The 15296-nt window shown below is 40.2% G+C and overlaps 1 protein-coding gene across 5 annotated transcripts in view; it reads right to left on the bottom strand.

The window, feature by feature from the left end:
- TGFBR3 (transforming growth factor beta receptor 3) overlaps positions 1 to 15296 on the bottom strand; it is a 194757-nt gene that overhangs the window by 163613 nt on the left and 15848 nt on the right. For all 5 annotated transcript variants that reach the window (XM_025417676.3, XM_025417675.3, XM_025417678.3 and 2 more), the window contains exon 2: positions 8455 to 8622. In XM_025417676.3, the coding sequence (XP_025273461.1) occupies positions 8455 to 8542 (88 nt within the window). In that variant the 5' untranslated portion in view covers positions 8543 to 8622. The remainder of the gene's footprint in view (positions 1 to 8454; positions 8623 to 15296) is intronic.

Below are 15296 nucleotides of genomic sequence, written 5' to 3'. Positions count from 1 at the left end.
CTGCCTTCAGCTCAGAACATGATCCCAGAGTCTGGGGATAGAGCCCCATGTCAGGCTCCTTGCTAAGCAGAGAACCTACTTCTCCCTCTCCTGCTCCCCCTGCTTGTGCTCTTTCTCTCTCGTGTCAAATAAATAAATAAAATCTTAAAAAAATAGATGCTTGTTGAAAAAAATCAATTAACTCTTTAAGAAATGTAACCATGTTACAAGGTAGAAAAAAAATCATTGTTTGCACTAATCAAAGTTTCCCTGTTTTGTGCCTCAGAAGCTAGCAGAGTACCTGGGGCTTGGTTAGGCACTCCAAGTTCACTGACCAGACTACGAGTTCTCATCCAAACATAGCAGCTATTTAAAAGTTGAATGAAAAGGTGAAATGACCAACGGTGCTTTCCTCTAACTCTAAAGAAAGGGGTAAGTGGGAGCTAGGTGGCCTTGTGCTTGGCCACGCAGCAACAGAACAGCCACGCTGGCACACCCAGATGCAGCCTACTGGAAAAACGTGCACAGCCCAGTGCTGCTGCAGCTCCGTGGTGTCACTGTTGGGAACGACAGCGCACAGGCAACTCTGGAAGCTGATGTGCTGCTCTCCCCAGAGGCTGGTGCTCCCCAAGTACCCTCCCGGCTGGGGTAGAAGAGTAGGAAGGAAGGGAGGTGTTACTCCTGACGGTTCTGGCCTATCATCTAGACTAGGACTAAGTTATTCAGACACACAAGGACAAACAGAAGCAACACAAAGAACCTAAAGCAGTCACGCTGGAACTTTTTCCTTTTGCCATAACTACAACTTGTCATTGTAGTTCCCTTCGCTGCCAACAGAGAGAATAACTTCAAAAAAAAAAATCAATTTTCTTTTGAAGGTGTTAAGACTGTCCACATTTCACCCTAGGTTTAGTTGGTTTGGTTTGGTTTTGTTTTTTTAAAGATTGTTACGAGTTGGCAGGATAGGGCAGGAGAATAGCTGGGCCTCAGGCCCCAGAGCACCTGCTGCCTAATCTTTGGAAGGAACATTCCAAGAGCAAGTGCATTTTTAAGTCCTCTAGAATTCTCCTGATTTATAGTGTCCTTTCAGAGAACAAAAATATGGCTATATTGGACTTGAGAATGAATCTTTTTTAGATCATTCTGGCAGAAAATGTTTTTTTAAATAAATGTATGTCAGCAAGGAACTCACATGGATGCTGTCCGGGCCAATCTTCCAAGAGGAGTAAGCACTTTGATGCCTCGATGCCTGTGTAGAGGGCTGTCCTGATGGACGGCCTCATGTTGGAACCCTTCCCGGAACACTCCCTGATCTTACAACTCTTCCAAAACCAGCACGCAAAGCTCAGAGCTCTATCAGTGATTCAAGGTAGCCCCAGTGTATAAGGGATTAGTTATCAAAGCAAACAAGCTGAGAAAGCCTCATTTCCTATATCCACAACGTGTGAAAGTATAAGCTTTGAGCGGTCAAACAGCTGTGTGGGCACATACAGATAGCTCTGTCCTGGTGGAAATGTTGATCAGTGTTTATAAAACAGACCATTGCTGGTGCCCTAAAATAACCCAAATAAATCAGGAATCCAAAAAGCAGCGTGGCAATTACACAGCCTCGGATAAGGATGCAAAGGAGAGAGAAACCTGGCATCTGTTCACTTGTCTGACATCAAATCTGTGAACAATCTTACTTGTGTTCTTGTGAACATCTCTCTTACACTATCACAGCCAGTTACCCAACTATCAGCTAGTCAACTGCTTTTGCAAATGGAAAAAAAAAAGCTTTTATTAGACATCATATCCTATTCCACCCTGCCCCACACACATATACACACATATACCCAAGTCCATGCAGGGCAAGGGACTCTTTAATAAAAAATTCATCTTTTTCTTGACTACTGCTAAGTGTCCCAACTTTGTATGTGTATGCGAACACATACATGTTGGCATACTCTTTGTGCGTAAAAACATAGAGCAGGGAGGGACCTCATCATGCTTGGGTATGCATGGTCTCCCCAAAAAAGAACACAACATAAAATTCAGGCCACTCTATCTACTCTCGGTCTTTTAATATAGTTCTTTACTCTTTAAGATAAATAGAAAGTTGGCACCATGGTGAAAGCACATACAGATATCCTTGTCCTGGTGGAAATGTTGATCAGTGTTTATAAAACAGACCATTGCTGGTGCCCTTAAATAACCCAAATAAATCAGGAATCCAAAAAGCAGTGTGGTAATTACACAGTCTCGGATAAGGATGCAAAGGAGAGAGAAACCTGGCATCTGCTCACTTGTCTGACATCAAATCTGTGAACAATCTTACTCATGTTCTTAGTGACCATCTTGTTTACACTATCACAGCCGGTCACCCAATTGGCATCACCCTGAACATCTTTTCCCTATACATCCAAGACAGCAATGGAATACGAAAGTGGTTACAGTTAACAACCTAAAGACAATAATAATCACAAAACAAATCAACCAACTGGATCCAGAGACTCTGTATTGGCAAGAGAAGGCCTTGCTGGATTTGGTTGGAATCTCCAAGTCTGTCCCTCCTCTACCCTTTACGTTCCCCAGTGGCAGCCACCACTGGCACTCTCCTCGTCTTCCTACTATTATGAACCACAGCTCTGATCACTCAGTTGGCAGAGAGGAGAAAACCATGGAAGAACCACCCCTGCAGTCCGTAGGCCATTAATCGCAAGTCCTAGAGAAAGAGTACCAGTTCCTTTGAGGCAGCATAAGAGAAAGAGCATCAACTCTAGAGCTGTGGCCACTCTGCTAGCTACTACTTGTATGACTGTCAATGACCACTTTAACTTTCATTAAAATTGATTTGTCTCTCATTATATATTACATTTTTCTTCTCTAAGCCTCAGTTCCCGCTAGCATACCAATAGTAGTAGGAGTGGTGGCAGCGGTAACAATTACAAACACAGTGATGGAGACGACTGGGAGGCTCAGCAGTTGAGCGCCTGCCTTCGGTCCAGGGCGTAATCCTGGAGTCCTGGGATGGAGTCCCACATCAGGCTCCCTGCTTGGAGCCTGCTTCTCTCTCTGCCTGTGTCTCTGCCTCTCACTCTGTGTGTGTCTCTCATTAATAAATAAATAAAATCTTAAAAAAAAAAAACACACACACACACAGTGATGATGACAATCACCTACCTACCTCACTGGGTTTCTATAAGGATCAGATGAACTGGCAGGTGAATAGCGCCCAGCAGAGTGGCCGGCTACCACTATTTCAAGAGGTACTAAAGGAAGCACACCAGCAAAAAGACTAAGATTTGTCGGTGCAGCCTGCCTGCAGAGGAGTGTTGAATTCTGGTTTGACTGAGAGTTGGGCTATCTTTCTTATAATAAATTACTTTCTCTGAGTCCCATTACCTCCCTTCTGGAAATGATCAAAACAATACCTGCCTACCCCCGGGACTACTGCTAGGAGAATCAAATGAAATAGTAGTCATAAGAGCATTTGAAAACTATAAATATAAAATGGCATTCTCATTAATTTAGCCTCCCCTCAAGGCTGTCAGTTTGTCCCATTCCAAATCAATTATTAACCGGTTGATAACTCTCCTTGTTGTCCCATGGACACAAGAGTTCAGAGCTTTCTTAGCAGGAAAATAGCTCCAACTAAAACTATCTCTATTTTCCTGGAATTTCAGGTACATTCAGGAGAGATGAAAAGAAATGAATCTTGGGCAGCCCAGGTGCTCAGCGGTTTAGCGCTGCCTTCAGTCCAGGGCGTGATCCTGGAGTCCCAGGATCAAATCCCACGTCAGGCTCCCTGCATGGAGCCTGCTTCTCCCTCTGCCTGTGTCTCTGCCTCTCTCTCTCTCTCTCTCTCTCATGAATAAATATTTTTTTAAAACTATGTCTTTAAAAATAGAAAAAAAAAGAAAGAAATGCATCTGCTCAATTGAAATGTATGTGCAGGTTGTGGACAATCCTCCAAAAAGATGCATTTAGCCACAGAATGGCAACAATGGAATAAGGCAAACAGCCATCCCACCAACATCCCACTGGCACTGAGGCCAGCATCAGTTCACCTCAGCAGCACCTCTTGCACTGGGCACAAGAGGCCAGTGGACTGCAGGCAAGTCCATCCCTTCCAACCAAATCGATTTCCTTGAATTCTCTGTGTATGCCTCTTTTTCTTGTTAGCAAGGCTCTTGGAAACACAGCCTTAGCTAACTCTGGCAAGCCTCAGGGGCAGAGTTAGTGTTTTTTAAAGACAGGTTGCCAAACAATTTTTAAAGTGAAAACTTAGTGAGGCTTAAGCCCATAAGAGCATTTAATGTTTTAAACTTCCCACTTTTCTTAGATAGATTACAGGATTATTTTAAGATTTTATTGATTTATCTTGAAAGAGTGAGAAGGAGTGTGTGAGCAAGCAGAGGGAGGGGCAGAGGCAGAGGGAGAGAGAGAATCTTAAGCAGGGCTTAATCTCAGACCCTGAGATCATGACCCGAGCCAAAATCAAGAGTCGGTGGCTCAACTGACTGAGCCACGCTGGTGCCCCGTGGGATTATAGGATTTAGGACAAGGTGCCAAAAACCTAAAATAATTTCTAACCAGGAGGCATGATGGTCCTCATACAGCTTTTGTTCATCAAGAGCAGGGCCTCCCCTACTCACACACTGTACAATAACTCAGGAAAAAGAGAGGGGAGGACAAGTATGAACGTTATCAAAGCAACCTCGAAGCTCCTGGGATGCGGCTTGCTGACCACTACCTCCTTCACAAGCAGAGAAGGAAAGGCTTTCACTAAAGACCCAGGCAAATCCATGGAGCTAGAAGATGCCTACTATCCTAACTCAGATTAATTTTATGTGCTGTGCTGCCCTTCGCCCTTCGCCCTTCCTGGCTACATATCTAAAGGAGGCCTTCTACACAGCTTTCACCCCTTCTGCCACCAAGAACCCTACAACAGAGCTTCACAGTCATGTCAGTAAGGTAAGAATGCAAATAAAGAAGACCCATTACTTGAAGGTCTCTCCATTCTGATGACTTACACATGTCTCATTTAAGGTGAAAGGAGTTTAATTTGGTTCTTCACCAGAATGACTTACTGGTGGCTACTCAGTCAAATGAAGGGGTTCAATCATTCCACACTGAGGGTTTCCTATACGGAGGCTCCAGTGGAGTGGGGATGGGCTGGACTCTAAAGCCAAACTGCCTGAGTCCAAGTCCCAGCTCTGTCATTATTAGTTATGGGACTTTATACAATTGTAAGTTATAAGCCAAACTGAGTCTCACTTTCCTTGTTTGTAAAATGTAAATTATGATAATACTAACACTCGCCCCAGAGGGTTGTCTTATAAAGACAAAACAAGCTGGCTGGCAGAGAGCAAGCCCGTGATAAATTGTTGGCCTGTATGCCAAGCGGTGTTGTCTTTGAAGCTAATGAAGCCATATACTCAGCCTCACTTTTTGAGGCCATAGTTTGGATTCTAAGATTAAACAGTATATGCCTTTGGCTACATGGGAATGGACAAAAAAGGATCCAAACCTCAAAATGAAATCTACAAGCCTCGTTCCACAACCTACTCCCATCCTTCCTTCCAAACAGACCTCATTCCCATACCAGATCTTCAGGTCATCCATTCTTTAAAACTCATCAAGCACCCATGTCCCATATACTGTGCTAGCTGATCAGCCCCATGCCTTCACCTTCCTAGTTCCTGGCTGACCTTCAGAACAGAGCTCAAGGTTGAGCACACCCACAAAGCCCTCTCTAGCCACTCCAACCCACCTGGGCTTCCTTTCCGACCTCTCTGAGGTCTTTTGACTTTTATTTGGTATTCACTATATACTGATTAGTTTGTTATATGGTTATATTTTACATGCCTAACTAACACACAAGAGATTCAAAGGAAGGGATGAATCTTATATTTCTTTGTATACCCCTAAGTGACTAGTACTGTGCTTTGCACTTAGAGGGACTCAGCAAATAAGAGATTTACTTTATGTTTCATGATGACACAGCACAGAGCAAACTATCATTCTTTTTAAACAGGTTTCTGATCAATACTCCCTTCGTGACAGACAGACTTAAAAGCTCAATCATCAGATCTAGACTAAGTAGGTTCATGGTTAAATCTGCCACTTACCAGCTGTGTGACCTTGAAGAAGTTACGTAACCTGTCTGTGTTCAGTCTCCTCATCTATAAACTGGGAATAAGCAAAGTACCTACACTTCTTAGGACAGTAATAAAGGTGAATGAGGTAATATACATAAAGCACTTTCAACAGGGCCTGGCACACATTAATTCATTACTCTATAAATATTCATTATTATTACTATTATTTTCCTGAAGTTCAACTTATCAGAATGCCCTAAAAAGCATTTTGTGAGTATGCTAAGCCTATACAAAAAGCCACCGGATTCAGCATATACAAAACATTTCTCAAAAAAAAAAAAAAAAAAAAAAAATTTCTCCCTTCTTATTTAGCCAATAGGTTGTTCAAAAGGGCATTTCTGGGGCACCTGGGTGGTTCAGCTGGTTAAGTGTCTGACTATGGATCTCAGCTCAGGTCTTGATCTCAGGATCATGAGTTCAAGCTCCTATATTAAAAAAAATAACAATAATAATAAAAATGGCATCTCTAATACTGTTCACATACGTGTGTTCAGTTCGTGAAAATATACTGAGCTACACACTTTCATGTACACATTTCTCTGTAAATTGTATTTCAATAAAAATTTAGCATTAAAAAAAAGCATCTCTACCTCTACCATTAGTCAGTTGTCTCAGGCTGCCACAAAACTGGTAACTCTACTCTCAATTTTACTTTAATTCTCAGCAAAATTTTGAGTATGTATACAACTCAAAAAATATATTTTACTAATGGCTTGAGAGAGGAAGGAAGGTCTTAACCAAAACTGATTCACTATCTAATACATCAAGGGTATACAGAGCCATCAAACTCACCACTTTCCCATAAAGTACCTTCTTCAGTTGTTTTTTAGTCTATCTCAGGCATCAATGAAAGCAGAAAATTCTGCCTCAAACCTATGAGGTATGATAATACCTCGTCATCAAAATAGCACATTTTCCATCAAGCCATTTCTCTCTCTCTCTCTCTCTCTCTCCCCCCCCACTCATCTTTTTTTGCTGCAACTTTTCAATGAGATTTTAATTAAGATCAGATTTAATACAGAGGCTAAAAGACAAATAACTCTTCAATCATGAGACAAAATGAAACTGCTGACAGAGAATGGACAGTTCAAATTCACACTGGCATTTAAAAAATAAAACAAAACAATTACCAACTTTCTCTCAAGATATTTGCAACAAGGGGGACATTTTGCTGTCCAATCCCATAAACCACGCTCTGCAAACTGGCTTTCACTCAACCTGTGCCTACTAATGACTCAGAGACTTAACTGCTTGTTAGTGGCTTCTTCAGTACAGCACAGACATTAAGAGTGCAGATGTAAAACTTGGCTCCTCCACTTCCCAGCCACATGACTCTGTGCACATCATCTAATCTCTCATCTCATCATCTGTAAAATGGGAAAAATAATCTACCTACCTCAGAGTTGGGATTAAGTGAGCTCACAAAATAAGAATATCCTTATTCATTGTTATATTCTGTAATTATTTAGGCCCATGCTTGGCTGTGGTGACACACTCAATAAGTGGCAATCATTATCATCACTAGCATCTCATCTGTATGTGAATTCAATAGCCAAAACCAAGAGGCTAATCATTTTTCAGGTCAATATGTTTCTTGTTGACACCAGCCAGTTTACAGGACTGGTCCAACAAATTCTTTCATGTGGCTTATTATGTAATAGACACAAAGCAAATTACCACAAAATAGAGCAAATTAAGCTTCCAAATTTGTTAAGCAACCCTGACTGGGAACATCAAGATGTTGATGTAGGGGATGAGATATTCTTACTTAAGCAACAATGTTCCAACCCAGTCTTTTGCTTCTTATCTCCAATCTCATACTCTGATTGCCTCCAGAAAGCACAGTTCTGTATTTTTTTAAAGTTACACCTTAAAATATCTAAATAGGTAAAATGAATACTTCCTAAGTATCCTATGCCAAGAGTGTCACCTCTAAGTAGAAGACCTATTTATTTTCTGATAAAGAACAAAAAGGCTTTCTTGAAATTCTTATTTAGGGAGAGAAAATAAATGTAATCTATGCATGGAACAAAATTAAGTGGGATTACACATCAGCATATTTGTTCTCTACCCATCTCAATACTGAGGTTTAGTCAGTATTATTTAGTAATGTCACTGATACTGGAATATCTAGCACCAGCCTAGTAAAATAGAACATAGACAAACATACATGTAATCTGTAGTCAAATATTTTATTTCCCTGAAGAACAGAAATACTCACATTTTGCATAAACATATTTTTCAAAACATCTAAATTTTTCTGAACTAAAGAGACTGAAGAAAATATATCCGAAAGAATACAAGAACATGCAATCTATATTCTGCAACTCACCTGTAGTGGCTACACAGGAACTCATCAGGGCAAACACAGCAATTACATAATGAGAAGTCATTTTGATGTCTCCAAAAGTGTGCCCCATTCAGTCACTTCAGCCTCAGATGTAGATAGTCTTTGCAAATCAGAAGCAGCCTTAAAAATCCTTTCCAATTTTCAAGTTGCCTGTAAAAATAAACATATTTCAAAAAGAAAACTTAATGCAGAAACTTTTCAAAAATACACAGTAAAGAGAAATGAATAATCTCTAAAAAGTCTAAGATAAATTTATCTGAAAAGATGCCTAGACAACACTCGAGTAAACTGAACTAGGGGTGCTAGTTACCTAATAAAGATTTTTAAAGCAAATACTTTTGTAAAGAAATCCTTATTTTTGATACTTTAAATCTTTGGCTTTATATAAAATGTTCATGAATACAGAAGAAAATCAAGGTTCACCTATAATAGAACATTACCAGCTATGTTGTGGCACCAAAGTAATCAATGACACTTGCTACATGAACTTCCAAGTGTCAACAAAGAAACACAAACAACTCTAATCAAACTCAATCTAATGTTATAATGATGGAGTCATCACAAGGATCAAGTTAAAATACTTAGAATCAACCTGAAAAATAAAGAACAATCAAAAGGGAAAGATCTCATTTCAACTGTTTGCCAGCATTTTAACAGGAGAAAAGTCTTCCCTGTCTCTCAACCACAGTTAAGACTCTGGTAACTGGACCAGAGGATCCAGAGGTACTTCTAACCTTATGCTTATCCAGAGGCTTGAATGACAAGTTTTATGCTGATTTGCTTAAACGTGAATATCTCTCCTATGGCCCTAAAGATTACCTCATCTAGACACACCACGTATATTTTCCAGCCCTATATTCCTGACCCTGGTACAACCCACAGAAGATGTTCAATTTGACAAACATTTATTGAGCACCCACTATGTTCCAGGCACTGTGTAAGAGCATGATTCCTTCTTATCAGGAAAAGAAGTTATCCAAGAACTGGCTAAAAGCACAAAGACCCCATCCCATCTAGGCGCTGAGCCAGGCAAGATCATGAAGTTTCCAGGAACTATCTTAAATAGCTAGGGACTGCAGTCTTGTTACCCTCACCCGGGAAACGATCTACAGAACCGGCTTGCTACCTTCAGAGACAAAGCCAGTTTGGGTACTCGTAGACGCAATACAAAAATATAAAAAACAATGGCAAAATGAGTTTCTAATTAAGTGGTCTTAGTTTACTGCATCAAATGTTAAGGAAAAGACATTTAAAATGGCTTTTAAATGCCTTCACAGGGTGCCTGGCTGGCTCAGTTGGTTAAACGTTCCATTCTTGGTTTCAGCTTAGGTGATGATCTCAGGGTTGTGAGATCGAGCCCCTTATTGGGGACTCACACTACAGCACAGAGTCTGGTTGATTCTCTCTCCCTCCCCCTCTATCCCTTCCCCTACTCATGCTTTCTCTCTCTCAAATAAAGTCTTAAAAAAAAAAGTCAGTGACAGCAAAGAGAATTTGACCCTATTTTTTCCCTTCAAAAAATTAAATTTCCTGAATGGATTGATAAGGAAAACTCTCTCCAAAAGAATATGCTATTTCAGCAAATGCTAAGAGCAAATTTCATAAAGCAAAACCCTGTAAGGAGATCTCAGAAGAAGATGGCTTCCCAGAGGATTTTTATAGAGCACATAAACTATACCCAGCACGCGGCTTGTGGGAATATTTAATGAGCTTGTGTCACCCCCTGCCCGCAGCTGCAGAGGGTCTGTGGGACTGTGAGCATTAATCCAGGGGCTTAAACCAGGTCTGAATGAACCTGTGGAAAGAAAGGCAAAAGGTTCTATTAAAAATATAGACTGCAAATTGCTGACAAGAATATTGGGCAATTATTAAAATGCAGCAATTACAGATATAACAGAGCCAAGCTAAACAGTTTGATGCCCAAAGGCAAACCACAGCAAGTTTACACCGGATCTTAAAACATCTCCGAGGAAGTCAAAGACAAGTTGAAACTACACACTGTGCTGCTTCTAACAAAGAGGGAGTTTTTCTTCTTTTAGCTTAAAAGTCCCTCCATAATGTAACTTGTGCAAAAAGAAAATAAACTGCAAAGAGTTTTTGTCTAATCTTCTCAATGTGGTGACAGGATCCTAAGGCGGAGGAGAATAAAAAGGGAAGCATGTCGTTCCCATTCTGTGGAACTCCAACTTTGGCCAAGACCTGCACCTTAATATACAACTAGAAGAATGTTGGATGATCGAGGCTCCCAGCTTTGTTAATCTGAAATAAAACTGAGGAAATAAATACAAACTCTTTCTTTTTTCTCTAAGGTTATATATCATACTCAATTTGCAAACAGCAGGGACTCCCACCCTGGGTTTCTAAACTCCCTGAGTATCTTTGGACTTTATAAACTAAATGCTTCCTTTAGAAATATAAATAAGGTACTCTGTGATCTTGAATTAAATAACAATTTGGGGTCCATCGTGTAAGTCATTTTGCCCAGTTCAAAGGGTATCAGTACTTTTGGTACCTACAAATGAACAGAAAAGAATCTGGGAGCCTAATGGACTTAAAATGCATGCGTGCACACAAATTTCACACTAATTCTTCTCATTTCAGAGTTCCTCCAGGTCTATTTCTGAGGCCATTAAACAGAGTGTTTTGCCCCATATTCTCTAGTGATCAGATAGCGTGCACAGGTAAGGAGCAGGATTAACTTAAAAAAAATAAAATAAAATAAAATTCCCTCCCCAAATGAAAACCATCATGGGTTAAACCAATATTCAAAAGGAACTGGTTGGGAACAGTATTCCCTGGTTGGTTGGGTTTTTTTTTAAACGGCATCTCTTTATCTCAGAGATAAATGGTAAAATGATGTCTGGCAATAGGCTAAAAGCCAGCGAGAGAAATTACTAACTTCCCCTTACAAGTCTAACCCAGCCAGCTATACACAAAATTATTTAAAATCAGAATGTAACTTGGAGTAGATCAATTTCTCAATTAAAGGAATTGGCAGGGATCCCTGGGTGGCTCAGCGGTTTAGCGCCTGTCTTTGGCCCAGGGCGCGATCCTGGAGACCCAGGATCAAATCCCACATCGGGCTCCCGGTGCATGGAGCCTGCTTCTCCTTCTGCCTGTGTCCCTGCCTCTCTCTCTCTCTCTCTCTCTCTCTCTCTCTGTGTGTGTGACTATCATAAATAAATAAAAATTTAAAAAATAAAAAATAAAAAATAAAGGAATTGGCATGCTACAGATAAATAACAGCTTTTAAAGCTAGAAGAGATTAACATGATTCCACTGATGAAAAGGAACCCAAACTCCAAGCCCAGCACTTGCTCAAAGTAATATGGCAGTGTCAAGACTAGAAATCTAGGTCTTCCCATGACAGGGTCTCCCTCCCAGATCCAGATTTGTCACTACAAACAAGGAACCATTTTCTCCCTCTCAATTCTCAATTTTCAGAACAGATTTCCCAAGAGAAGGAGAAGTCTGCTAGGGCTGCCATCAGACAATGGAACTTCCATGTGGACATATACCCTCTGCACAAATCACTACTGATCACAAACTGTGACTTGACTTCGGGACTATAGGTGGCAACTATAACAAAGAATGCTTGGTAATGCTGTATGACTCCAAGTTCTCTGAAAATGCAAAGGCTAAAATGAAGCACAAACTGTGCGATGTCATATCTGAACACTAAGACTCTTCAGCTCCCAATTAGGAAAATATTCAACAAATTTGAAGATCTTCAAGATGGAGATATACTGAATGCAGTAAAAAAATTGCCATCCCCTAAACTCAGATAGTAAATAACACCTGAGTTTCTGGTACCTTAAACATGAAATTATTTTTTAACAGATCATTAAAATGTTTCTGGTCTGACATGTAAGTGAATTTTGGAGAGAGAAATATATTGTTAAGTCTGCAAACAGTTAAATAAAAGCTGGTAGAGGAATTGTTCTGATGGTTATTCAACATGTTATTCAGGGGATTTAGAAAACAGGCAGGATGGATGACATCAATATCTAACTTGGCAGCCCGTAAAAAGGGGGTATACAGGATGTAGAACAGATACTGTTGTTTGTCTAATGACATTTGGATGCCCTTTAAGACCTGTATACAGAAAAAGCAAAGCCACCTTACTGAATCACAACAGTAACTCTCAGATTTCTCTACCATAAAGAGAAACTGGTAATTCCAAATCCCTATTTTCAGACAGATTTGGCATAAGGGGAAAAGTCTTAGATTTGGATAAGAAATCTTTGGAATCAAGACACGTAGGTGGCACAGTTAAGCATCCAACTCTTGGGTTTTAGCTTAGGTCGTGATCTCAGGGTCATGACACTGAGCCACACATTGGGCTCCATGTTCAGTGTGGAGTCTGCTTAAACTTCTCTCCCTTCCCCTCATCTCACTCTCTCTAAAATAAATAAATCTTTAAAAAAAATTAAAATTAAAAAAATTTTTAAAAGAAATCTTTGGACTCACATTCAAACACAATATTCAACAAATATTTACTACTATAAACCAGGCACTGTTGAAGATGCCGCGGATGAAAATGGTGCCAAAAATCCTGCCCTTATGAAGCTTATAGTCTAGAAGTAACACCACTTGTTACATTAGGCAAGATATTTAATTTCCTAAGCTTCATTTCTTCCTTTAGTAAGTCTTTAGTTATTGCTTACTCCATGCCAGGCAATGGGGATATAATGGCCAAGCAAAGATACATGTTCTTTGTCATCATGGGCTCAAAGTTTGATGGGATAAACAGACCAATACTCACAAATTTGTAATTAGACACTATGATAAGAGCTCTAAAGGAAAAGTACCCATAACCTGAAGGATAAGTAGAAGCTTAAAAGGGTGAGGGATGACAGTACAGTTGGAGGAACTGTAACAGGTCCCTGACACTGGAGGGAGCAAGGCTGCAAAGCCAAAAGGGAAAGGAGACAAATAAGGTTCAAGAAAGAGTTAAGCAGGTAAGTGGTGGGATCTATTAGGTTAAGATTTCCCTAGTACAGGGGCTCCTGGCTGGCTCAGTAGGTTAGAGCATGTGACTCTTGAGCTTAGGATCATGAGTTCAAGCCCCATGTTGGGTATAGAAGCTACTCCAAAAAAAAAAAAAATTTTTTTCCTGGTACAGGTACTATGGATACGGAGATTTCTCAAAAAGTTAAAAATAGAATTACTATATGACCTAGCAACTCCACTTCTGGGTATACATCCAAAAGAAAAGAAATCATGCTGAAGAAATACCTGCACTCCTATGTTCCAGTCAAAACCTGGAAACAACCTAAGTATCTATCAACAGAGGAATGGATAAAGAAAACACAGTATATATATACAATATACACAGTAGAATACTATTCGGCCTCAAAAAAAAAAAAAAGGAAATCCTGCATTTCCAACAACATGGATAGACCTCATGGGCATTATGCAAAGTGAAATAAATCAAGCAGAGAAAGACAAGTAGTTTATGAGCTCACTTGTATGTAAAATCTAAAAAAGAAAGAATAGATTGGTGGTTGCCAGGACTAAGGGGGAGTGGGGGGAGAGGGGGAAGGTGGTCAAAATGTATAAATATCAGCTACAAGATAAGTCCTGGGGATATAATGTAACATATGACAATATGTTAACAATATTGTATTATATATCTGAAAGTTGCTAAGACTAAATCTTAAAAGTTCCCATCACAAGAAAAAAAAAGTCTGTAAGTGTGGTGATAGATGTTAAATAAACTTATTGTGGTGATCATTTTGCTATACATACATATGTAACATTATGTTTTACACCTTAAGCTTACACAATCCTTTGTGTTAATTATATTTTAATATAACTGGAAAAAATTTTTAAAAATCAATAAAAAATTAATAAAGATTTTCTTGAGTACCCTATGGAGAACAGACTGAAGGGAGTCCAGAGAGCATGGAAGATACACTGAGATTCTTACAGCAAAGGGGTGCCTGCCTGGCTCAGTTGGTAAAGCCAACTCTTGATCCCAGAGTTTGAAGTTTGAGACCCACATTGGGTATAAAGATTATTTAAAACAAACAAACAAACAAACAAAAACCTCTTATAGCAGATCAGACAAGAAAACAGGTTTAGATCAGAATGGATTCCCAGACTTTTTTTTTTTTTTAAGATTTTATTTCTTGGGGCACCTGGGTGGCTCAGCGGTTGAGTGTCTGCCTTTGGCTCAGGTCATGACCCCAGGGTCCCAGGATCGAGTCCTGTATCAGGTCCCCATAGGGAGCCTCTGACTATCCCTGCCTCTCTCTCTGTGTCTCACGAAAAAATAAATAAAATCTTAAAAAAAAATTTATTTCTTTATTTGAGAGAGAGAATGTAATCCAGAGCTAGAAGAGGAGTTGAGGGAGGAGCAAGTTCCCGGCTGAGCAGGGAGCCCTACCTGCCCTGGGGCTGGATCATGACCTGAGCCAAAATGAAGAGCAAGATGCTTAACCTTCCCTTAACTGACCGAGCTATCCAGGTGCCCCCCTACCCCTGTTTCTTCATTTTTAAGATGAAACTAACCCTAAAAATAGTCATAATATTGCAAAGCTGTTCTGAAAAGGTGGTAAAGCTACTGTCTCCACAACCCTGGTATAAGTTACAGGGATCTGGCTGCCTGGCCCTCCTCAGTTCTACCTTTCGATTCCCAAATTAGCTTCAGGGCCTTAGCCGGAGGCTGAGGAACTCAGCCTGGCACCACCACCAACCAAGCTGCCTGGAGTGAGGAATCAGCTATCACCAAAAGCGCTCATTAAATCACGAAGCTGCAATTATTCCAGCAAAAGTCAGCACATCTGAATAGCCTCAGGACACCAATCATCATGCTTTAG

The sequence above is a fragment of the Canis lupus genome, chromosome 6 (genome assembly GCF_003254725.2).
Source record: "Canis lupus dingo isolate Sandy chromosome 6, ASM325472v2, whole genome shotgun sequence".
Taxonomy (NCBI): domain Eukaryota; kingdom Metazoa; phylum Chordata; class Mammalia; order Carnivora; family Canidae; genus Canis; species Canis lupus.
The sequence above is the reverse complement of the archived record's forward strand: the minus strand, read 5'-3'. Positions and strand labels throughout refer to the sequence as shown.